Source organism: Haliotis rubra, unplaced genomic scaffold (genome assembly GCF_003918875.1).
Source record: "Haliotis rubra isolate DU_JTF1 unplaced genomic scaffold, ASM391887v1 Scf85, whole genome shotgun sequence".
NCBI classification, from domain to species: domain Eukaryota; kingdom Metazoa; phylum Mollusca; class Gastropoda; order Lepetellida; family Haliotidae; genus Haliotis; species Haliotis rubra.
The window spans coordinates 1270402-1297814 of NW_025767579.1; the positions used below are offsets into that span (position 1 = coordinate 1270402).

At 37.7% G+C, this 27413-nt stretch overlaps 1 protein-coding gene across 3 annotated transcripts in view; it reads left to right on the forward strand.

Annotated features, from left to right (window-relative positions):
• LOC124262687 (zinc finger protein GLI4-like) overlaps window positions 1-27413 on the forward strand; it is a 124968-nt gene that overhangs the window by 68384 nt on the left and 29171 nt on the right. For 2 of the 3 annotated variants that reach the window (XM_046697202.1, XM_046697201.1), the window contains one exon: window positions 25539-25787. In XM_046697202.1, the coding sequence (XP_046553158.1) occupies window positions 25539-25787 (249 nt within the window). Of the gene's footprint in view, window positions 1-5593; window positions 5867-25538; window positions 25788-27413 lie in introns of those variants that run through there. The other variant, XM_046697203.1, reaches the window with a different exon arrangement.

The window sequence follows — 27413 nt, forward strand, 5'->3', positions numbered from 1 at the left end:
ATGTTCTCCACCAACTGCCTCTTTGTCAACTACATGTATATCCATTGGGTTCCTATCAACCTATATGGAGGTCATCTTATGGGGGCATTATGTAAAAACACAGGCCTTGTCCTACTGCTAATGGCAAACTGCCCCAGGAATATGCAGGGTTAGAAAAACAGCCAGAACAGGCTGCAGTCCTCAGCCATATGGCCTTGATTACTAGCTTCAGAACCCAGACAAGTAGGCCAGGGGAGACTGGCTCCTACCACTCACCTATTGTCTTCAGGGTCAGGTGAACCAGTTGGCATTTGGAATACCATTGGAATTTGGGGCACTTAAGTTCCAGCCATCTAGGCTTCCTGAAAGTCTTGTGACAAATTTTAAAGAGGTAAAGATTTTTCTTTTTAAATATTGTTTTTGGGAGTGATTTTTTCAAATGATATATATTTATGGTTATGGGGTGTTTTGATTGCCCGTTGGATGTAACCTGATGTCTCAAAGAAGGATTATCTGTCAAATAGGTTGTGAGGAATGTCAGTTTGGGACAATTTAACATAGGGATTCAGTTTGTTTGTGGGTCACATGTCGCTGCAGGAGTAGTGTTGTATTTTAAAGATTCTGTTTTTTGAATGATGATTTAGTTTCCAGGTCCTTCCATTATATTTTTTAGAAAAGATTTCCAATTGTTTCCTCAGACCTACCTACCACAGTAAGTCTGTGATTGTTATCCATGGTTGTCGAACCTCTCTCATGGACATATCCTCTGATTGGGTTCCCTGTTTTCTCATTATTTGTTATGTACAGATTCCTTTGTCAGCAAAAATGTGAAGAACATTTGTCAATCCTATTAAACCAACCCAGTTCTACTGCAGTTAAACACGACCCCTCTTCTTCCAATAGAGACCGATTTGCTCTGACATGTTCTGGAGTGTCCTTGATACTTGCATTGCATTCACATGTGACAGTTTAGTGTGAATCATGTAGAATAGCCATGAAGTAAGTATCACTGAGTTATAGGTAGTTAGGCATGTTGTGTTGTGTGGTCCCCTGTACAGGTCACAAATCAGGTGAGGTTAAGCAACATTAGTCACAAAGAGTAGAAGGAGGGTGTTCTGTAGCTTGAATTCTAAATGTTTTGAGGGTTCAGCTCAGCCTTGCCCCTTGCTGATGTTGTGTGTCTTTATGCAAAAAAATTCTACAGTTCACCCATCAGTAATTGGGTACCCAGTAGTGTGTGATGGAGTTGTGACTGTTAATCTTCTTTTGGGTTGTACTCTCCCCAGGGAGATGAGAATGAACATTGAGTATACACTGATCCATTGATCAAGGTAATATTGCAGGAGTTTCAACCTGCTTTAGGGTGGATATTTGCCAAATTATATATATACACATGTTATAATGTAATAATGTTAATGTGAGAACTGTTTTGCTAGACCCACCAAATCTAGAAAATATATTTTAAAATAGTTATTTGTTCCTAGAACTGTTTGAGAATGTGAGTTAATTGGATATAGATTGACTAAAGGAGCAGATTGCAACATGTATGGTTTTCTGTTTAAGTGCCTCATTTCCACAGATTTTAGGCTTTTAGGTTTCAAAGAAATGATAAACCTTAGCTGATAACTGATTGTCCATATATGATAATTTGATGTTTCCTTGTTCTGGAGCCACAGAGTGTTAAGATTTCTATTCGGGCAAGAGTTATTTATAGCTGCAGGGAAGTTCATCCGTCTCGGTAAGTACGATCACCAATGACCCACAATCCCCCTCTCCAGTCCAGTTTGGAGCAATGGCACCAATGGGCCCAGACAAACATTGATCTATCACACCCATGCATTTGTGTAGGTCTAACTGAAGTTTGTTGAAACTTGATTCTGTACATTAGCGCCTCGATACACAGATTTTTATTTGTAGACATGTACATTAGACCTCAATAAACAGATTTTATTTTTAGACATGTATATCAAACTTCAATAAACAGATTTTCATTTGTAGACGTGCATATTAAACCTCGATAAACAGATTTTCATTTGTAGACGTGCATATTAAACCTCGATAAACAGATTTTCATTTGTTGACATGTTCATAAGAAGGAAACAAACAGCACTACTTTTGTTTATGTGGAACAACTGGTGACCAAATAGATTTAAATTTATGGATCAGTATATCAAATAGTTTTCAAAACACAAGTTCACCGTTTCAACTAAACAAGATTGTAGACTGGAAAGTCAGTTGCTGTAAATGCAGAAATTGAATATGTGAGTTTTAAGTATTGATAAGTTGTAAATATGTATTAGTTCATGAAAACAAATCAGACCATGTAGATGTGTTATTTTTGCAAGTAGTGTGTATCGTAAAATGGTAACATATACACTCATGGAAAATCCATGCATTAGCTAATAATTGTTGTTATAAGTCTTATTGGTATTCAGTGTAAATCATGAAAGAGATTAATGTGTCAATTTTTTAATATTTTTCTCCCTAACATCATCCTGACATATCGTAACATTTATATGGAAATTGTTTTAGTACTAAAATAATTGTCAAAATACCCATCTACACAGTTAACTAGAACTATTTTGAATTTTGTGTCATACAAAACAATGTACCGTATTCACTGTAATAAGACAGTGCTCCAATAAGTGCCCTGTAACAAATTTCTAAATCAACCTATAGTCATATATAAGCTCCTGTATTAAGTCCTCACATTAATATGACAGACCATGTTCTCTTGAGTATATCAAAGATTGGTTCGACGTGTATATAATTGCCATGTAACTGTCATGAAAATGTTTTAGTTTGAACTAAATTTGTTCACTACCACACAATTTCTAAAATCAAATTTATTCTTTGTGTTCTCCATTCCACACATGTCAATTTTTTCAGCAACCTTGGCACTTATTATGACATATGCAGTAACAATATATAGTCCAGCATTTTCAGAACTATTTCAGTCACCACTCTTCTTGAAGTGGGTGTAGTGACCGTCAAATGTCCCAGTGCCTTGATGGGATTCAAACCACAGACCTTCTGTCCCAAGGTTGGACACCTTGTCATAATGTTATTCAAGTCAGAAGGCTGACAAGGCAATCATGTTGTCTGTGTGATGAATCCACACCCAGCTTAACTTTTAGAGTTGCCCACGTTACATTCTTTCATACAAAAACAAATTCAACCATAGAATCCCTGTTGTCAGAACAAGGTGAAACATGCTTGTCCAGGTACTTTTGGGGTATTGGAAATAGAACTACATCGATTTTTAGTCAAGCAAGCCTTTGCTAGTCCCATAATAAACACTTGTATAATGTATTAGCAAAGACACAACAGTATCAACCAAATAATGGGTCAAATATAGTTCCTAAGACTGACAGTTAGTCTCAGAAATAAAGTTAACTGAATAATATATATTGATCTAGAAAACAACTCCAAATGGAGCCCAGAACAATTCTTAATATCTGGCCTGGCGTGGAGGCAATGTAGACTTAACAAATCATTCTAGACTTGAATATGGCTCCTTTTTCATTTATTTTCTTGGCCGTAGGAGAAGGACTAGTAGTGGCTCTAACGTTTGACCACAAGTGAGGTCTCAAGGCAGAACTGTTTGCTGCCAAGGGAGATAACTCTCAAGGGATTTAATTAACCTTGACTTTGGTATTTGGTTAATGTGAAGTGTTGAACAATTGTTGAATATCACATAGACATTGACTTATGATCTGAACTGTTTCATTCCAGTCTGTTTTTAGGGACTGTTATATAAATATGGTTTAGGAGATGTTTTTTGTTTATCTGTGACTGTACATGTCATTCAGGTGCTTGTCAGTGTTTTCTTCATGATCACCCATGTGTATTCATATGTTTCATATATTTAATCTTTTTCAAAATGTGTTAAAAGGAAAATGAAAAATAATCCCTACAATTATGTTGTTTGTTCTGTCAATAACTTATAATAATGTTTAACAAAGACCTTTATCATGCCTAATAAAGTCGTCATCTCAAATTCATTCAAATTTAAGGTGGAACTGATTAAGTTGTATGTCTATTATGGCATATTGTATGTTTAATATTTGGTTTGTTTGATGTTCACACGCCCAATAAGAAATACAGTATCTGGAACTTATAAAGAAGATTGAAATGCAACACAGTCTTGACATTCTTCACATTCCAAGTTAGTATTCTGTGATACCTCAGCCATACAGAAATTCAACCTACAGTCCCTTTAAGTGAGATCTAATTGAAAGTGACCTGCATAATCACTAGCGAGAGAACACCCAAAGTAATAAAGATTTCACAAGCCTCCGTTGGCAAATTTACCTCAATTCTGTCAAGTACTATTCACAAGCATGCTCTCTGTACAACTTATCTCATTTAATTTGTATAATATTCTCTAACGCCACTTCATCGCATTGACAACAGTGTCATATCAGGAGAGTATACAAAGATGAACTAGACGTACAGACGGGTCCTAGTCGTACAGGCCTGTAATCCCACCAAGGGTGTTATATCAGGGTGGTATCCTCTCTGTCTATTGACCTTACCTAGCTTATTATCACTGTGACAAACCTATAGAGAGCTGCTCTGATGTTCCTCAACATGATGCATCTGTGAGCAAAAGAACAAGGTTTGAAAAGTCAGCTACCAACCCTGGGCTGTTCAAGTGTTGACAACACGACCCTATTTGTTTGTGTGAGGTGGGTGGTCCCTCTGCGTAAAATACAACTTATTCTATGTTTGTGATAACTTGTGATTGGTTGAGAGAGCAAGGTTTGCCCACTGATACAGCGAGTTGGATAGATCAGATTCCGTGGCCGTCTGTCAGCTTAGGACAAGGTACAGGCAATTTTCACTTGGGTGGTATAAGCAAGCTCGGCCCCCCAAAAGTTAGCACACCATTCAGTCTGTGTGCTACTCCACTGAGTTCTAGCATGTGGATGCACACACACTGTGTGCTTTTCCCTCCTTTTTGGGGAGTTTTCTACTCATTGTTGTGATTTTTGTGGATTATGTGATCAGTTTATATGCTGTATGATTATGAAATGGGTGTTTATACATGTGAATTGTGCACTTACGACGAGGTTTTTCACCTGAAAGTGTGATGGAAGCCGTGATAGTTCCGCTGTGATTTCTGGATACCCTATTGTTTCTGTGATGTTAGAAGTCAACCGGGATTTCATGGATTGCAGTTTTGGTGCATTTTAGGATTTCAGTGGTTAGTATCTCCTCCCTGCAGTGAAACAAGGGAATGACAGGCGTCGACAGCAGTTAAAGCGGATTCAATCCTGCGGATACAAAACAACATTTTGCTACCAAGTGCCAACTCCTGAACTAGGTTTTCCTTCTGCATGCATAAATCTTGACATAGTACCATGAAATTGCCCTCAAAACAATTCTATAAATGTTTTCGAGGGATTGAGACCAGTTCTAGAGCTATAGGAGTTTCCGAGAAAATTTGGATTTTTGAGTGAAACCTCATTTTGAGACAACTTGTCACATTCCAACAGTTTCAGTACAGTTGACAACAGCTTACAGAAACATCTTCAGCAATGCATCTGTGTAAAACATACCTTTAATTCAAGAAAAACCCAAGCAGAAGATTTCAGGTGAGAAAAAGCCACATTCTGAATGAGCACATGCCCAATTTGCCATGTCCTTATAATACCAATTTTCAACGGTGTTGAGTAATCTTCAAGTGTTTCTCTAATATTCATCCAGGATACTAAACTGGAAGTTAGTGTACCAACACCACATATACTCTCTACCACTAATTCCTTCAAGCCGACAAGTGTGACTCAGGCGAAAGGACCACCCATAATATCTTTCTTTCCTCTCTCACGATGGATTGATCAGGAGCACAATGGATTAATGTCTGACATTCACCTGCCATTAGGTACGTATCGCAAATGTCCCATGCAGCCTTTGCTTCAGACCTGAAATGGAAAACAACCTTCTATTATTGTGCTTCATTAATGGAAAACAGGCATCTTTCAAGAAGGATTTGTAATGGAAAATGTTGCATTCATTAGGATATTTTTGTATATAATGGTAAAAGTTCATTTATTTATTACCTTTCGTGTAATGTTCATTTATTCATTACCTTGGGTGTAAAAGTCCTATCATAACTATATTTGGATTTTCTGTTTGAATGTAAGAAAGCAGTTTATTTTGAGGCTAATAAATTAAACTAAATATAGACTTAAGTAAGCAAAAACAGAGATCAAACAGAATTTTCTGAAAAAAAGTTGTTTTAGGTCCTTGAGAAGTAGATTGTGCAATTTAGTATATGAATTTTGTGTATTTTTGTCAGTTATCATAGCTATCATGAAGGGTTGAACAGATTTTATCAAGTTATATGATCTTGAAGGCAGGTATGTCTAGCATCCAGGATATGAAATATACTGTGTGTCTCTTTTTTTCAAATTATTACCTGAAGCAATTCTTTATTCTTTTTACCACACACATACAAAGTAATGCAAGTGTTTAAGACATCTTTCATATTTAAAACTTGTGACGGAAAAAGGATATTTTAGAATTTTCTGATAAAATGATGGGCAAAAGACGCTATTCCCCAATACTGGATTGTGGCATAAAATGAAAGAAACAAGATAAGGTACTACTTTGACAGTTATTAATTTCATACAGATATTATAATTGTAAGGGCCTTACGTTTCCAGTGTTTGCTTTGTAACATTTATAATGTTTTATTCAAATCCTACTTTCAAGCATGTACATTCCTTTGATTGGTTGTCTACTTGGTTAGTTTTAAGGATGTCTTTAAGACATAGGTTATCAGTGTAATGGTGAACATATTAGCATCTCATATCTCATTATTGGTCTCAAAGAAAGCCTCTCTAAAATATACTGATCAAATCTTAACAAACCTATTCTTTTTAAAATTTAAGTTTTCCAGTTTCTTTTTCGAGAGAAACTATGAAAGAAACTGCATAATTTATTTCAGATGTTAATTTCTCATTAGTTTTCTTCTAATGCTGTCACGACTGATTTTCAGTGATCCATTCATTTCACCACTGTTTTGTCTTTTATGCCCTATGTAATCTGTTTCAACAGGCAGTCGAGACTGAAAATGTCTGGCAATAACATGATGTACTTACAAGAGAGCAAAGGTCTCCAGCAATATCAGCTGGTATTACACAGTTTCCTTCTGTGCTTGTTTCACTATCATGTCCTTTAAATGTCCACGGTTCTTTGGAAATCATCAGTTGAGAATACTTTTATAATTCATCAATTAAAGGAAACCAAACCCAACCACCCTATATCAGTTAATACATTAAGCCATATATTTAAAGTCTGAATAAACATAATTATTTTAACTTCAGTTTGTTGTCAAATATTTAAAACTCTCAATGAAATACTTCACGACACATAGAAAGAGACTTCCCTTTCCATGAACTGATGTCATTACTGATTTGGGGAATACTTCTCATTGGATAATGGAGGCAGGTTATATTTGGATGTGGATGTTTTATATTTGTAGGAACTGACAGCTTTGATACTTAATGGTATTTAACACAGGGAAAAGGGGCAAATAGGATGTAGTTGTTGGATATTACAAAATCAATGTCATCAGGTAAATGACAAAGTAGATAAACAGTTTATGGATGACAACTTTGTATTACACTGTGATCGTGAAAGTTCAGTGAAAGTCCTTGACGTAAAGATCCATACCGAAATGCCACTATTACATTCTAATAAAGACGTTATACATTAATTTTTGGTCTACTTTGTCAGAACAAAATGGTGTTTCAGCTAATTCCCAAGCATAGAAATTAAACCATAAAGGTTACGAAATACAGTGGTATTTCAGTTTTACCCAAAGAACATGTATTTTCATCGTAAAAAAAGAGGGATAACCATGATTTTCAGAATGGGGCATATATCTATGAACATGCAATGCTAATAATTGCCGCGATGTTTTCAGCCGGGTCTGGCATGCACATGGGTTCCACCATCAACGTGGGTGTTCCGCATAATCTTTTGTTTGTGTCGTTAATGCTCACTTATGCTCCGTTCAGTGGCGCTTATTTCATTAATGCCAATCTCAGGCTTGTTAACATGTGATAAGATAACTGAGAAGCCATTGGATATACTCCACATCAACACCTTGTCCTGAAACCACGGACTACCTGGATCAGGTAATTGACTGCAAAACCAAACATTGCAATAACACAATCACATCCGGATAGGTAGCTGTCTTAAATACTCTGCTTGAAGGATAAATGGTTATTGTGAATTGAGACTTTAATCCAGCCTGTTGTTTGGATTGATCTGAAACAATATTCTTCAATCATTATGAGTAATACATCGCATTAGAAGGAGAATTTTAGTTCTTTGAGATCTTCAAAAAGCTTGGTATCATTAAATATTTGTAATATTTTCAGATTGCATTGTAAATTTTATTTTATTCAAGGCACATGAAAAGGATGGAAATTGAGACTTATTGCTTGAAAAGAGTTTGCTTGCATCAGCATTTGAAAAATTTGGATGTTGTAAGATAAGATAAGATAAGCCATATTTATTACAAAATTATTCTGTTATGTAACAGAGACAATACCAAGGGCACAATCATTTGGTATACATATACATATAATGTTCTGAGCGTATGGGCAGAAGTAAGTGAAACAAAATATGAGCTATATTTAAGGTATCTTACTTTTGTATTTTTCTTGTTGTCTGTGCAGCATAATGAGGCAGAACAGTTCCGTGAAATGTAGGGTTTGATAAAGATACCATCAAGAGGTGGGATAGTTTTTACACCATATTCTGTAAATGAAGTTGCAGGGATGTCAGAAACATTATCAGACATGCTTTAGGAAACATTAAGGATCAGCTTGAGGTCTTGCAAACAGCATCTACTTGTATGTCTGTCCACAATGCTGTTAATCCACAGTCAGATAGATTAGCTTGATTCCCAAACGTTTATCAACACATGTGTGTCAGCAACATACAAAGAAGATGATACGGACTATTGTGCTGATACGAGTGATATCACCTTACCAACATGTCAGTATTACCATTATTGCACGCTATTGAACATACATTTATCAGGGGGATAAACATGACTGTTATCCCATTAGCCTTAACCTAGTGAAAATACAGTATGACTATTGGTCGTTGTTTTCCAAGTCTTGTTATTTTTAAGAAACCAGTAGTTTGGAATGAATGGTGGACCAATTGGATATGACCAATATTGGCTACTGTCGGTTTAACATCATTATCTGAACATGACAAGAATAATGGCTAAATTGGTGTCCCAAAATGTAGGACATTCCTATTTAACCCCTCATGACGCCATCATTGGGCAAGGACAAACAAGGTTAGGGTTGTTACCATCAGATAAGAAAGATGGTTGGGTTTAACAAGTAAACATCATTCAGCAACAAGGTTACCAATCTGACAGTTGCCAGAACTTCCACATACTTCCACATCAGTGTTATCAGAGGTGACTTCCAATGCCATGAAACCTACAAGACGGGTGACACGTTTGTTGGCCATTGGTGCCATCAGGGAAAGATCTGTGATGTTCAGCAAGCATTTCTGGCCAATAGGATTACGCTGTCACCATCATGTATTCTTGTGACAATCAGCATCTTGAAACACGATGAGACATGAAGTAAGATAATTACACTTGTAGCATGGCAAATCATCATTGCATGAGTATGTTATTAAACTATTTCCTTCTGCCGAAACAATCAACTCAACAAACGGAGATTGAAGTATGAGACAAAGTATTTCCTAAACAATTTCTGTTTAAAAAGGTACCGGTATATACAGATCTAAAAGTAGAGAGTGATATCCTTTTTCATGATTTCTTTGAAAGGCACAATCATGATTTTAACAGTTCATGAGAAAAAAATGCATTTTGGTTCTCACAACATGTACAAGCTGTTTTAAAATGAAAAGAAATATGTTCCTGGAATGACTTTGGGTTTGTGTAAGATGGTTTCTGTTTTAGCAGTGGCATGGTGTCGACACCATGTTTATGATGAAATGGCAAAAAAAATCAACGTCTAAATTCAACCTCGTCTAAATCCAATGTCATTATTTAGTCATAGGTGGTTTTCCCAAACAGGCTTGTAATCTAAAACTGACCGTCTGTCTTCAGTTGAGATAATATCTTCCAGAAAACAAGTGATAGCATCTGTGAGAACAATGGCTTGGTTGTTTCTGAAACTTAGATAACATGATCTAACTTGCACTTGTGTTGTCTGACATCACTCAGCATTAACTACCTGCAGTTGTGGCTGGAATCAACAACGATAATATTGTTTCAAAACAAACATTCAGATTTATCAGAATATATAAACCAGTTATAGAGCCTTCATCTTATCTCTTCCCCAGGTTCAAATATGTAGGTGTCAGAATGTGCAGGATACCTTCTGTAGTAGTATTCAGTTTCTGTACAGCTGGGACAATATATCTCTACTGGATATGCTTTCAGAAGTGCTTGTTGGGCAGAAAAATGTTTCCCATTTTAACCAATCGAACATAGGGAAGGTGACTTAATGGCTTATTGTTCTTGTTTTCTTTAAAAAAACAGAACTTTGTAGTATGTCAGAAAAGGTCTGCTTTCAAATTAAGCGAATGGCAAAATGTAGCATATCCGAAAACACTTACTTGCGTAAAATATGGACAATATCAGGTTGTATTGAAGCTAAGGTGTAACTAAAATATAAAAACAAAACATTTAAGGTCCAGGGTCTTTAGAATAGGTTCGGTTAGAAAACTGTTGTCATGCACATTTGTTGTGTGTAAAATTCTGTATACATTGCCAGCCTGATATGTTCCTGAACCATATTTTCCTTTCTGACTTACCCTTCCTGCAATGCTAAAGCCTTAAATGAAGTCTAGATTTGCTCCGTTTCAGGTTCTGAATTTCCCATCTCACTGAGGTTACTATTCAGTTTGAATGGGACTATTTGTTACTATCAAAATTATGTGTATTCGGAAACTAGCCATTGTCTAGCTTCTTCATATAGTGCTGCCAATAGTGTATGTGTTGTAATGGCACCGATAGTGTATGTGTTGTAATGGCACCGATAGTGTATGTGTTGTAATGGCACCGATAGTGTATGTGTTGTAATGGCACCGATAGTGTATGTGTTGTAATGGCACCGATAGTGTATGTGTTGTAATGGCACCGATAGTGTATGTGTTGTAATGGCACCGATAGTGTATGTGTTGTAATGGCACCGATAGTGTATGTGTTGTAATGGCACTGATAGTGTATGTGTTGTAATGGCACCGATAGTGTATGTGTTGTAATGGCACCGATAGTGTATGTGTTGTAATGGCACTGATAGTGTATGTGTTGTAATGGCACCGATAGTGTATGTGTTGTAATGGCACCGATAGTGTATGTGTTGTAATGGCACCGATAGTGTATGTGTTGTAATGGCACTGATAGTGTATGTGTTGTAATGGCACCGATAGTGTATGTGTTGTAATGGCACCGATAGTGTAAGCATTATTGTGGCAATCGTAATAGTACAAGCCCCTGATGTCAGAGCCAAGCGTGGATGTCACTAATGGATGCTTCATGTGATGTACAGTACATACTAATGATCGGCCTTTGCCATGTGGTTGGCATCTGGTAATCAGGTACTGTTAGGTCAGTGCTGCTGACAGCCAGTAGGTGGCACTGCTGGAACCATGGATGTTCTGCTGCATGGTACGAGGAAAGAGCAGTGCAAATGTAGATTGTAATCAGATGAAGGGTGTGATTGTACACGGTTCTTGTTGATGTTGTTGTGGGTATCAGACCTTGTTCAGACCTTGTTCAGACTGTGCCTCAAGTCAGATCATGCTCCTCCTACCAGATTGTGCCACCCAGTTGGAATGTAGGGTGTCTACCAGTTTATGTTGACCGTTGTCAGAACAAGGCCTCACTATATCAAAACAGGCATCATATATTCGTACATTGTCTCTGATGAAACTCTGTCCCATCTTGTCTGAATGTAGTCCCCCTTGTTTGAATGGAGTAAATCTGTCAGTTCACATGCATGCACATGCACACATAGCCCCCACATACACGTACACACACATGCATGCACACATACCTTATCAGATCATTGACTCTTTCTTCAGAGATTGTCTTGTCAACACAGGATAGAAACTGAAATGTATATTGGCCATCATGTTTTTTCACTTTTGAAGGGAGCTAGGATTTGGGTCATTTTATACACTGGATGTACTGGGGTTTTATTGCTACTTACTTAACTAGATAATTGTCCGATACAATCACAGGTGCCTATTCTATATACTTATTGAAAACAGAACTGTCCTTGGATATATTGGGCTAACATAGAGTCGGTTGATGTAACACACTGGCTTACTGGAGTTTGAGTGTGATTCTTGCCATGACCTTGATACAAAATTGTTAAAGTGTGGTAAGACCTTTCACTCAAAAGATAAGCCAACAACAAACTTGGTGTTGATCTTTGTGATGCCCACATAATACAGAGGGGTAACCTATCGTGCCCGTGGCACATTCTCCATCAGCTGGAAGAAGAGGTGCACTCAAACGAGATTTTTTGTGTTAGGTTACGAGCAGGAAAGTCAAGAATTTACTTTCTGTGTTATTCTTTGCAGTATATTCAGCATGAAAATTAAAACAAAATATAATTTGTGTTTGTGGTTGTTTTGAATGGACCAGAATCCAATAGCCCTAACATAAAAGGATTAAGAAGGTGAAGTTAACTGTGTTTTTGTTTTTCTGTAGATCTCTCTTTACCCAAATTTTGAATGGGCGGGAAGTGAGATTAGTGAGGTTATAGCAGGAACTATATATATAGGTTGTTATAAAGATAAGGTAGGGAGGAAGATTATTTATCATAGTAAATTCTGGATAGTTGGATCTGTATTGTGGGACTCTGTCTTTGGCAAAATCCTCTGTAAGAGAGACTTCCACGAGTTGAATGTGTATTTTTGGAGTCTGATTTTGACAGTCACATTTAGAAGAATCTGGCTGAGTGTGTATTTTGGGAGTCTGGTTTTGACAGAATCCACTGCAGGAAGAAAAAGATAAAATATTTATTGTGCAAACATTCCATACAGAAACAGTGACAATATTCTATATACTACATAAACAATATATATAATGAATCACATATATATGATGAGCAACAAAACATATAATAATACAAATGTGTATAATAATAATAATGGCCTAGGACAATCAGATCTTCTACACTTGTTTCAAGTTGTACATGTGGTAGCAAATAATTTCTATACTATTTGGATCATTATTTCTGAAAAGGAGGTTAAATTTTTCAGTGGTAAGTCTGAGAAAGTTATTAATTTTAGAGTAAAGGGAGTTAAATAAGGACTTCTTGCATCTGGATATTTAGTGCAACACATGAAATGGTGTTCTTCATCCTCAAGGACAGAGCATTGATCACACAGACGGTCCTCCAAAGGTGTAGGTGGTCTTGTTCTCCTACCCAGTTCAATTTTTAGTCTGTGATCACTCAGTCTTAGTTTTGTGAAGTGGATACGGTGTTTTTTTATCTTGCAGTGTTGCAGGTATGGTTCAAAGTTAATTTCAGATTTAATTTGTCTATATGTTCTAAGTTTGTTCCTTGAATTTAATGTGTTGGGATTATCTTGAACAGATGGGTGGAACATGTCTGTAAATTTCAATTGGAGGTCCTTCAGTACAGAAGAGGAAGTAAGATTACTTTACTTGATGTTAAACTTATCTAAGAGGCAACTGAGTTTATAGTACCATCCAATGTTGTGTTTAGCAATCTTTATTGATTCATTAAAGGCATGTTTTAAAATGGTATTTGGAGAATGTAAAATATGACTGTAGAATTGAACAATGGATTTAATTACTCTGAATAATAGGGGAAACAAACCAAGCTCTGCTCTGCATGCCCAGTTATGCGTTTGTGGAGAAACTCCCAGAGTACGTTTACAGAATTTCGTTTGTAATTTTTCAGGTGGGAAAGAATCTATATGTCTCAGCAGAACAAAGTAAATTCCCCATACTTCACTGTTATACAGAACAACAGGTTCAACAATTGCCTTGAAAATTTTGCAGCAGACTGTTGGATCTAAATCATCTCCAAACAAGTTAGAAGAGAGAACATAGTATGTTCTTTGACCCTTTTTTACAAGGGATTCCACACAGTGTTTAAATTTAGAATTTTCATGGAATGTAACACCTAAGTAATTGTATTTGTCTGAGACATTAATATTCTGCCCTGCCACTGACCATCTGAATCTGGTTGAATGTGTATTTTGGGAGTTCAGATTTGACAGAATCCATTGCAGGAAGTGTGCTGAGTGTGTAGTCAGCTTATAGAGCAGGGTAGAGCCTGAGATGGATCTACTATAGCAGGCGTTATGGATATTACTTACCCCAGGGGAAGTGGCACACGGGGTGGTCTTAAGTATTTTAGTAGGTGTTCTCCATAATCGTATCTTACTTGGTGGTACACATGTTTAGATAGAAATAGAAGGAAGCGTAAGGTGCTTGTGGAATCATGTCATACTTAGCAGTGTAGATGTGTTTAGGTTGTAGGTGTGTACACATAAGTATTAGATTATAGCAATGTATACAACAAACATATGCTTAAACCTGTTTTGTCAGCTGGTTCTGATATGAAGGTTTAGTGAACGGATGATTCTGCGTGAATTGAGAATTGATTTGGATATTTTTAGAAACATAAACAGATTAAAATCTTAATTTTTTGTAAAATAATGTTTTTGTGCAGTATATCTTGAATCATGGGTATAAAGATTTTTACTAATAAAAAAGTTCTTTAGAAAGTATGTGTGTAAGTAACCATTGATCTGTTATCTGATGGCAATTGAGTTTATACTTGCATTTTTCTGACTAGCTGACTATCCTGACATGCACTCGTACTGGTGATATTGATGTTGAGAAATATATTTTATGGTTGTGTGAGTGGCAGACCTTTGTACTCATTCCAAGATAAACACATGCACCTAATTTTGAAGGTAAGAGTCCATTCAGAAAATCCAATCTCTCAGATACCTCTGTGAGCATGTAAAGTAATCAGTAAGGACTTTCTGAAAACGTGATCTCTGACAACATCTAACATGCTCAGTGCCAAATTGCGGCTTGTCGTCACTCCAGTCGAATATTGTCCTTCGCAAAGTGTGTCTGCAGTCGTGATAAATGAACGCCAACTGATTCGGCACCTTCTGAGCAAGTGCATGGTTTAGGTGGCATGGCTAAATAGGTCCTAAATCAGCCATCAAACGTCAGAAAAGGCGTTTTACACAATAGACCGGAGAGGGCCAAGAAACCTGATCAGGTGGATCTTGTATGCTGATTGTTTCCGCCAAGCAGTGCACACACAAGTAGCGTGATAAACCCAGACAGGGTCTTGATTACTCCAGGATTATCATGGCCACCCATATCATGTTGCTAAAAATCATTGAAAAGAGTGAATTAAAGTTGTTTTTATATTTTAGGCAAATTGTAACTATATTTCTTAATTTGTTCGTAGATAAAAAAAATAATTGGTGATAAAAATGAATTTTAGGTTTCTTTTGGTATCATTTTGCAAATTTGTTTTCAAGAGGTGTTGTCTTGTGATTAGTTGTATTGTTAACAGACAATAGTATCTGGTCGCAGTGCTTATTAAAAGATATCAAACCTGATTTTACTTCAGATGGGATCCAGTGAACTTTCAGAATTAGGACATGTGTTTTTATGTATGTCGACTCTCACAGCCATTCTATTTCAGGTTAAGCATCACATTTTTCTGTCCAATATGTATCATATTGTATCTCGGATATATATTTTTTCAATGTATTGAAATAGTATATGAAGATATGACTCATTATATATAAATACTTATAGCTTTAAATTTCAATTGTAAATTTGTAGATTTAGGTTGAATTCTGATAGTTGTAATTGAGTTTTATGATAAAAAACATGTAATGTTGTAATAAATTACTTCCTAGATAAATTATGTCCCTGTCGACTTCCCATCATGTCAAACCCATATGTACCTAAACTTAAAAATAACGTTTTCCCCTTCTTGATAAAATACACCATCACGATAGTCAAAAACAATTATTCATGCTTCACATGAATCACAGTTTGTTAATGAAAAATGATATATGAAAAACTGCACATTTTTTATGATTTAGATGGAAATCTAATAGATAATTTATTGTGATCTAAATCCACACATTTATTATGGATGAATACAGGAGTGACATGTACCACCAAAGAGCTTGGTACAGACGCCAGGCTTGTACGGCTTGACACACGGCTCATATAGAACAGGTCACATTAAACATACAAGTCATATGTGCTCACGAAGATAGGGAGTGTTTGTATTGAAGATACAGTGTCATTTTCTCAGATGCTACAACTCTCACCTGCCCCTACTGTCCTCGGGTACCTTACAAAAATAAGATTTTTGTTGTTCCCCGCACACCCAATTTCCTGAAGTAGATTCTGACATGAAGGCCATTTTGTGACGATTGCAAGCAGTTCTGAATTGCCGAAATAATATCATCTTGAAGTGTGCCTGTTAACACCCTTCATTGAATTAACGGGCAAAGTTTTATGTTTGCTTGTTAGAACCAAGTAGAGAGTATTTGCTCATTGTTATAAGCTTAAATGAAAGGTGTGTTGCCTTGATGTTGTCAGTTTTGTATTGGTGAAGGTTTGGGGAAGTACATGTATGTAAGATCTGCATATATTGTCTCTGAATGTGTGGCTGTTGAAGCAACCAATCAGACTCTCTTGAAATAGTAAGGTCATTTTTATATTGCTGTAGTAGTGATGCGCTGATGTGGCAACTTTATCATAAACATTTTGCAGTGTGTTTAAAACTCTTAATTTGCTTCTCATATTTGTCATCTTTAAGATTAAAAACTAAATATTTATACAAAAGTTTGATATGTATTATGAGTAACAGGATTATACGAATATTTATATAATCAGGTTTATTTTGGTTATTCTGCTTAAAATATGTCTGACAAAATTACAAAAACAACTGAGTGTGACATTTTCTTTACTTTTGATAAGGAAGCTAGATATGGAGCAAATGTTTTATTGTTTTTGAAAATTAGTTGCCTTACTTCAATATTGTGACAGCTGCCCTAAGGAAAATTAACGTGACCATGATAAGTTTTGAATATGACAAATACTGGTACATTTCCATGTAAAACTGTCACAGGTCGGTTAGTTTATTGGTTTTCAGCAGCATAAAACCAGAATCAAAACACCCATCTGCTCATGTGTTTTCGAAACATGTTTGTTTTTCATTCCCAACTTGCAAGCACCCTTCCTCTCAGCATCCTTCAGGCCGCCATCTTGAAGAAGTTGAGGACTGGGCTGTTGCCCCTGGCGACTGTTTCAAGTATCGGTGGGGCTTTCAGTGAGCTATGTAAATATAAGGGTAGATAATGTCATGAATCATGTGGAATTCCACAAGTAGACTCCATTCTCCAGCTAATCTGTCAGAACTGGACTGCCAATCCTGCCAGACTTCAAACTTTGTTGATACTCTCCTGGTCTGACTAGAGCAGATTTCTATCTCCTACTCTGAAGAGTTCTCTTTCACTTGGAAACTGATGTTCCTGGGCAGATGTCTTACAGCCTGAAGCCCTCCACCTGCTGGGGAAACACTAATGTAACCTACAATGAGATGTAGGTAAATACCTACCCTGTAAGAATATGTGGGGCTTGCAACACTGCACAAGGCATGGAACTTACATAGCATTTGTTTGTGCATTAAAATACAGACAATCATACATATAGGTTAGCCAGTCCTACTCACATGTGAAACCTGAAGGATTAAGGTCACAATTTCTTTTAAAGAATGGTTTGTGGGCTCTGTGGCATCTTTGTCCAGAAAGGATTAGGCTGTTCCCTTCTGTCTGCATCAATGCCAAACCATTCACCATCATTCTATTTCTTTGACTTGTTACTGCCCACCTTTGGTCCATGTTGATGTGATGGCTCATCCTTGCAACATACATTCATGGCCCTTTGTGTCCATACACAGTGACTTGCATACACAGTTCTACAGCACTTGGTGTTGACCAATGAGCATAACCCTTTCAACAGTACAAGACTTTCCAGAGTTTTTATGACATGTATCAAATTTGTGTAACCCTATATTAATGAATATGAAATATATACCACCACATATTGTTGTATAGGAAATATATACCACCCCATGTTGATGCAGATGAAATATATATCACCCCATGTTGATATAGTTATGTAATATATACAAATCCTAATATATCCTACCCCTGCTAACTAATTTACCGTAAGTGACTTGCAACAAAGTTACATTCTTTTTAGCATCCCGATATGAGGATGGGTGAACATATTCATCATGCTCTATCAGAACCAATGGAAATGACAATTGGATGGCCACACTGTATGAATGTGGATTGGATGGCCACATCACTGAACACTGACAATGTGGATTATTTCTTGGTCATGCTGTCAACCATTGGATGTCTGTCAGATGTGAACATTTGCAGAAGCCTGTTGGGCTGCTGAGTGAATCTGCTGACTGAAGGATAAAACCACACTTTAGGCATTTATCTTTTAGCCATAAATATTGGGTTCACACTGCAGATGTGGAAGGTGTTGGCGTATTACTGAATGCTTTTGAACTCTGTCAGAATTTCTATTATGAAGCCTAAACAGTTTTTAAATCTTGTGTTTTTGCTTACAGTTACAGAAAGAAAAAAGTGCCTTTTATCTGAAAAAATCAGTTTGGCTTTTTCGTTAAATGAGGTCACCATGAGCACTGAAATGGAGTTCAGTGTTAAAACAGAAGAATCCCATGAAGAAAGCTTCACATCTTGAAAAAATATAACATAGAATCATGTTTCTCAGGCTTCGCCAAAAAATGTGCACAATTCCTCAACTGGAACAGTGGTGTAACACATTCGGGGAAACCCTGGAACGTGTATGTAGTGTGTGTATCTACAGAGAATAATTGTACAAAAATCATGCTCAAAGGTGACAGTTTACACATTGTATGTATATTTATGGCAATTTTCAAACACTATTCTTGTTTGTGCAACTTTTTGTGCATGACCCAGAAACGATGCATCATTACAGTGTATGTGTAAATACACCACAGGCCTCCTCAGCTGATTGCTGCCGCTTCCAACATTAGAAACCTAGCTCCTCCAAACTGCCACGGGAACCAGTTCCCAGAGGTTTCTGAGGCGATTCTCTGGTTTACATTCCGATCTTTGATAGATTGGGTTACTGGATGCCAGGGAATTGTGGGCCTGGAGGAAGTAGCCGGAAATGTTTTGTATATTCATTTGAGGCAATTATAAATTCGGAGGAGGAAGTGCGAATCATTTGTCAATCTGGATCAGTAATGGAGAAAAGATGTATGAGCATCAGCTATCATCTTATCACTGCTGACTCACGTACCGAACTGTCGGCAATATAAGCACACTTCCTCTAGTAAAACCCAATACTGTACTGTCTCAGATACAGGCACATCTCCAGTAAATACACGTACCGTACTGCCGGCAATATAAACACACTTCCTCTAGTAAAACCCAATACTGTACTGTCTCAGATACAGGCACATCTCCAGTAAATACACGTACCGTACTGCCGGCAATATAAACACACTTCCTCTAGTAAAACCCAATACTGTACTGTCTCAGATACAGGCACATATCCAGTAAATACACGTACCGTACTGTCGGCAATATAAACACACTTCCTCTAGTAAAACCCAATACTGTACTGTCTCAGATACCGGCACATCTCCAGTAAATACACGTACCGAACTGTCGGCAATATAAACACACTTCCTCTAGTAAAACCCAATACTGTACTGTCTCAGATACCGCACATCTCCAGTAAATACACGCACCGCACTGCCGCAATATAAACACACTTCCTCTAGTAAAACCCAATACTGTACTGTCTCAGATACCGGCACATCTCCAGTAAATACACGTACCGAACTGTCGGCAATATAAACACACTTCCTCTAGTAAAACCCAATACTGTACTGTCTCAGATACCGGCACATCTCCAGTAAATACACGTACCGTACTGCCGGCAATATAAACACACTTCCTCTAGTAAAACCCAATACTGTACTGTCTCAGATACCGCACATCTCCAGTAAATACACGCATCAACTGTCGGCAATATAAACACACTTCCTCTAGGAAAAACAATACTGTACTGTCTCAGATACCGCACATCTCCAGTAAATACACATTACGCACTGCCGGCAATATAAACACACTTCCTCTAGGAAAAAACAATACTGTACTGTCTCAGATACAGGCACATCTCCAGTAAATACACGTACCGTACTGCCGGCAATATAAACACACTTCCTCTAGGAAAAAACAATACTGTACTGTCTCAGATACAGGCACATCTCCAGTAAATACACGCCGTGCATCTGCCGGCAATATAAACACACTTCCTCCAGGAAAAACAATACTGTACTGTCTCAGATACCGGCACATCTCCAGTAAATACACGTACCGTACTGCCGGCAATATAAACACACTTCCTCTAGTAAAACCCAATACTGTACTGTCTCAGATACAGGCACATCTCCAGTAAATACACGTACCGTACTGCCGGCAATATAAACACACTTCCTCTAGGAAAAAACAATACTGTACTGTCTCAGATACCGGCACATCTCCAGTAAATACACATACCGTATGATCTCCAATGCTCGCACACCCACTCTATGAAATACACATATTGTACATTTTCCAATACTCTAGACTTGCCACATTTTCTAGACTTGCATGGGCTTTCTGGGAAAAATTTGCTTCAGGGTCTGTGTGACAGACTACCACACCCATTCTTGGTACATATATCAGTAAATATACATGAATATGCACTGAATTGTACCACATATATTCTAAATATATTAGAGATTTCTTATGATTATGGAAATGGATTTCATCAATTTTACTTATTAATGATTGCATGATTACCTGTTCAGGAAATAAAGTATGTTCATGTGTCCACCTGTATCGTAGGGGGTTTCGGGAAAACCTAGTTGTAAAGTGTTTTGTTGTTGCTGATAATCTGTGTTTTAATCTCTACATGGGAACATTTTTGGTATTTACTGCTTTGGTATTGCTGGAATATTGTCAGAAAAAGCATAAACCCATGAAGATGCAGGATGGAATTGGTTTTCAGCAACCAATGCTTGTCAAAAAGGGCGCGACTAACGGGACCGGGTGGTCAGGCTCTCTGACTTGGTTGACATATGTTATCATATCCATCATTTTATGCGCTTTGAGCATGCACCTTGTGGATAAAATACTCATTATTATTATTATATCCCAACTGCATGGATTGATGCTCATGCTTTTTATCAGACTTGATTATTTACCAACTGCAGCAATATAGCCATATTGCATTAAACAACAAACAAAAAATGCATAAAACCATAATCACTCACTCACTCACTCACTTACTCACCTTTATTTAAACTACCAATACATGACGCCACTACATTTCAAAAGAAAAAATACAGTTTTGTAATTAACACAAATCCTGTACTTTTACCACTCAGAAAGCTGCTAAATGGATGACATTTGCATACCAGTCTTTCATGGAGACTCTACTGTAAATAGAAGTATTGAGGAACATGTCGTCTTGGCCATGTCCCAGCCATGTGCTACAACAAGGCAAATACCAGGTAGCCCCAGTCTAAAGAATGGGTGGAGTGTACATGGAGGGGACATATGTTCACACTGGGTTGTCTCCCCTTCCTGGAACAGTATGCAGGGCTAGAATGTTGCAGGTTGCTGGCACAGCTGGTGTACAGACACAGGGTGTAGTTTACATGTTGGGAGAAGATGATTAGATCTTATGTTAAAAAGGGTTTAGCTAAGTTTCTTGCTGTAATTGATAGTTTGAACTAAGTGACTGAGCTGGTTGGTTGAAAGAGCGAGGTAATATTTTATCTTATTTTCATAATGGTAAGGTTATTTTGTGAAAGATGGGGTAATATTTCTTATTGTTTTCCAAATGTTGACGATACGACCTGAAAGGTTGAAGTGAAACTTCATACTTTTTTTCAAATGGTGATATTATTCTTTGAAAGATTAGAGTTATGCTTTATACTGTGTACAAAATATGGATATTATTGGTTGGAAGACTGGCTTAAGATTGCACACTATTTTCTAAATGTGGATGTTATTGGTTGAAAGATTGAAGCAAGACATCATACTGTTTTTCAAGAGGTTATGTTATTTGTTGATAATCAGGTTTATATTCAGCTTCTGTAATACTTTGCTACTTTTGATGGAAATGTGACACATATACATTCATTATTCATTTCAGTTCATTTATCAGTTTATTGGTAGGGTTACAGCAAGTCTATAACAGGACTGCTCTTTATCAGATCAGGGTTTGCTTGCCATTCTACATTCTCTGGTCCAATGAGTTTCGACAAACAGATGTATTTTATTGACTACTATAATCTCCAAATTGGTCATCATCCCCTTGAAGGGCAGGTCTAGTTATTTCTGAGACTTACACTGTTCACTCAGGTTTGTATACAATGAGTTACATGTTTACCTGGTTTCTCTACATGCCTCAAATTAGAGTAATTTGGTGTCGGAGGAGACTCAAATTGTCTTCACAGTGAAAAGGCGGGGATGATTTCTCAGCAAGGGGGTGCTAATCTGTCCTGGTGTATACTAGGTCGGGGTACCAAGTCCTCCGACAGGGCGATGGTATGTCACTGTTTGTCAGACAATACTCTGGAATTCTGGGAACAATGTCGAGGATGTCCTGCACAATCCATGGTGTCAGGTTACCTGCTGACCAGGCAGGGTAGGACTCCGAAGTTTTTCCACAATACGTCTGCACAATAGGAAGCAGTTATTGTGTCGGAGGTCGGTCATTTAACTCCCCACAACTAGTGATTTCACCCTTGACACATCTTCGTCCCGGCAGGGTGGGAGTGAACTAGACCCAGCTATGTGGTAGGTCAGGAATAGCGACCACTCATCTGGATAAAAAGGGCAAGACCCTAAACCCAAATTTCAAGCAGACGTGCTTATTACTGAGGGCTGATCCTTGTGATTTACTTACCGTCTAGCTAAGACAATACTTCTACAGCCATTGTTGGGGGATCCATATCCGATTCTCATTACAGTAGTGCATTAATATCAATATTCAGTCAACAACTGTTTTCAGGGATAACATGTCTTGATCATTAACTTTTCAAAAGGGGTAGTTTTTGGCCATTAAATTTCACGCTAGAAAGACTAGTTGAAAAGGTGGGTCTGTGTGTGGGTTTTGGGAGGGTGGGTTCAGGCAGGGTGCAGTCAGTTGTGAGGAACACATCTTCAGGTGGCCAGCTGGAACACCTGAAATAATGTATAGGGTCACTGTGTGTGTCTGTCGAGTAGGGAGGTGACATGTTCAGCCATCCATTCAGCCACCCATACAGCCTTCTTTCCATCCATCAGTTAGAAACACACACACGCCCATGCCTGCATGCATGAACACACACACATACATTAACTTATACATGTAGGTGCCAACTGCTCTTGAATCAACTAAAAATAAGTATTATCAAACATTACAATAAGTTGATAAGGTTCTACTGTGGATGCCCCGTTTCTCTGCTGCCATAAAGCTTGTACCTACTGCTCAGTGTGCCCTGGCTTGCCGGCGATTGAGGAGGGGTGATTGAGGAGGGTCCCAAAGGCACAGTTGATAGCCAGCTGTATCACTGAAGAAACAATACATGAAAGTTCTCCTTTCAAGTTGATTGTATACAAACATTCCTTAATTCCCTCAGATCTGTCATTTCATAATCTGAAATTGAGAATGAGAATGAGATTTTAAATTCTAATTATTGTACAAACAGTGTTTTTGTATATTTTCATATGCAAGTAATTGATGTATAAGGTTATGTCAGATTTTTTAATTGCTGACAAAGTCAACGATAGTCTTCTTGACATCATTTAAGAATGACTTGTGAAACATCTTGAATGTTCATTTTCCGCTTATGCATAAAACTGTCTCTAAATGGAAATTGGAATAAACTCAGCTTTGTGTATGAACACCTGCAATTGTGGAGGATTATTCATAACAATTTTCAAATCCATTATTCATCTGCAAGTAACACAACACAGGGAACAACACTGGGGATCCGTAGTTCACCAACACCAATTGTTTTCTGAAAATATTTTCTTCTTGTATTGGCTAAGAATAAGTATTTTAAACCATAACTGTAGGACACACCCATATATATTGTTACCTGCAGATTAGATTTTTAGCTGCATACAAGTAAGTATTGTTGCTGTGTGTGAGGCTTTATGGGATAATAACTATATCCAGGTGTAGTGATGGGGCCCCTCCTGTGTCTCTGACTCACACTGGCAGCCATCGCCTTCCTTATTGTTGGATGACTGAGTTCTGTCAACCACTCCGGAAAAATATTTGATTCAGTTTGATATCTGTAAATAAAGAATTTCAATAAAATGCATGATGTGCAATGCACTGGACCAGAAGAGCCCAAATTCCAAGGGGTAAAGTATTTCCGATATGTAGGGTGCTGATTTGCTCACCTGTGTCAGATTGGGATTCTCATCTGCAGGTAGAGACGTACAGGTATATATGTAGGATTGTGTTACATCTGGAATTGTATTGCATTATAGATACCTGATAATGTTGTAAGCCATTTTACATGTGGTGGTGTCATTTAAATGTGATGCCTCGTTTAAAATTTATGACCTTGTTTTTCTGACTTCCTTAACCATGTGTGTTTGTGGCAGATGGATGCTATGTTATAAAATTGTTATACAGTTGAATAATGTTGCTGAGATAAGTGAATACCAGTTGAACTGAACATAATGTGGGTATCCACTGTTCTTGGTCCAGGCTGCCTTTAGTTCAGGAGTAGAGGACGTAACAGGTGTCAGGTTGTCAGATGTGAGACACTTGTGATCCAAAGCTGAGCATGTTTCTCCATCTCTATGTTAGTATTTGCAATGAGTTACTTTTGATTCTTCAGCATAATCATGCCAAAGACCAGGGTTCAATTCCCCACATGGGTACTATGTGTGAACTCCATTTCTGGTGTCCCTGCCATGATATTGCTAAAAGTGGCGTAAACCTAAAACAGCATAATTAGCTATTCCTTTTGTGTTGAGCTTCAGACACATACTTTTTGTCCAGTTTGTGTGACTGGTGATGTCAACAGGGCTGAGCATGCTTGTTGTTTTCATCAACACCTGGTGTCCCCACATATTTTGAGTGATTATGTCCAATGAAATTTTGTTAATTGGATTATTGAGACTGGTTAATCTCCCTTCATTGACATTTTACATCTAAAGCCTTTTCATAATCTTTAAGTTTTCCTGTTAACAAATAATTCATTAAGCTAAACTCTTGTAATATCCATTTTTAGAAATGTTTCATGTGTTGTGAAGGCAGCTGAACCTAGAGTAATGGAACAACTGTTTTAATCAGGCTACCTGGCCATACAGGTTGAATAAGAATCAACATTTATGAAGCCTTTGTTTCAAATTTACTCTTTTATTTGCAGAAAATTCACAGAAAATTCGCCGAGGTACCGGGGTGAGTCGTCCCCCAAGCAGTCACATCACTCGCGTTGATGAGGAGCCGACCACCTCCGACTCTAGCAGGGCCAAGTCGCAATCGGTCGAGACTGTCGACCGTGGAGTAGGCCCCACACCCTTGCCTCCCCCCAATGTAGAACCCCGGATACCATCCTACATTGGAGCACTACCACCCTATGTGGATCCCCGGAATGGACTAGTTGATTCACCCTACGGTAGGTGTCCATGGTTAGATATGTATTCATGGAGTTTGTGTTGTCACAGCTGGACGCAGCTCTGTTCATCCATTATATGTGATGTTTGAGACATACAAATCAAATTCATTACATCTGTCCACATTGAGGGAATAGATTTGAACAACACTAAAATCTAGTTTAGAATAAATTCTGGCAGTTTGTTGTTGTGTAATAAGATGCTTAAATTAGTGTTCACTAGGGAGTTGATGGAAACTGGAAAAAGACAGTTGCAAAGTGGCAGGGTACCCTAAGAGTGTGTCACATACCAAAATTGGGTGACTAGCTGGAACCTACTATACAACAGTCATACATTCTCAGGGTACAGCAAGAAGGCTTCACATGTCACATACCATCATTGTCAGGGTACAGCAAGAAGGCTTCACATGTCACATACCATCATTGTCAGGGTACAGCAAGAAGGCTTCACATGTCACATACCATCATTGTCAGGGTACAGCAAGAAGGCTTCACATGTCACATACCATCATTGTCAGGGTACAGCAAGAAGGCTTCACATGTCACATACCATCATTGTCAGGGTACAGCAAGAAGGCTTCACATGTCACATACCATCATTGTCAGGGTACAGCAAGAAGGCTTCACATGTCACATACCATCATTGTCAGGGTACAGCAAGAAGGCTTCACATGTCACATACCATCATTGTCAGGGTACAGCAAGAACATACACAACCAATGTGAGTCAAACCAGAACCAGTGTGGCAAACTGATACTGTACCCTCTGGGCTGAATACCATCACTGTATACAAAACCTAGACAATATGACTGAAGGCTTACTATTGTGCAACAGCATCTCTCTTACAACATAAAGCAAAGTACTCTATAGATATAGCGAATGATATAGATGAGGCACTCGTAAGTGCCTTGGTCAAGTTAGAACTGTTCCCACCTTGGTCATGTTTTAAAATCTTTTTCACCTTGGTCAAGTATTGAAATCGTTTTCACCTTTCAAGTATTCAAATTGTTTTCAAAAGTAGAGAAGGAATTGCAAGTTAAGTATTAAAATTGTTTTCACCTTGGTCAAGTTTTAAGATCGGTTTCACTTTTCAAGTATTAAAATCGGTTTCAAAAGCAAAGAAGGAATTGCATTGTCCTCAAAACGTCTTTGTCACTTGGTGTGGCAAGAGCTGCCTGCAAGGTGCCTGACTTACATGTGCTACACCAGGCATGTCTCGAACCCAGCAGTGTGTCCAGAGTCCTTGCTGGAAGAGAGATTTCCAGTCAGAAATGTCAACTGCTACATGCATCTTGTAAACTTAGGTGATGTCTGTGGGAATGTTTAGACCAACTTGTTCCTGGAAGAACTAATATTATGAATGCCAGCAGGATAAGTGATGGTCTGTGTTTATAGGAAGGCATGGGAATATTCCAGATCTCTACATGTATGTGCAAGGTTTAGCATGATGTAAAGTCTTTCAGAAATTACTCATATGTGTCCCGGATAATTATAAACTTTTTTGTAAATATGTATCTCTGATGTTTGAATAAGCCTGTGTCTCAGAGATTACCTGCCCTTCTGTGAATATGTCCATTTTTCTGTGTTGTCTGCTCGTGACTAAAACAAGAATATTAACTTAAAAATGTC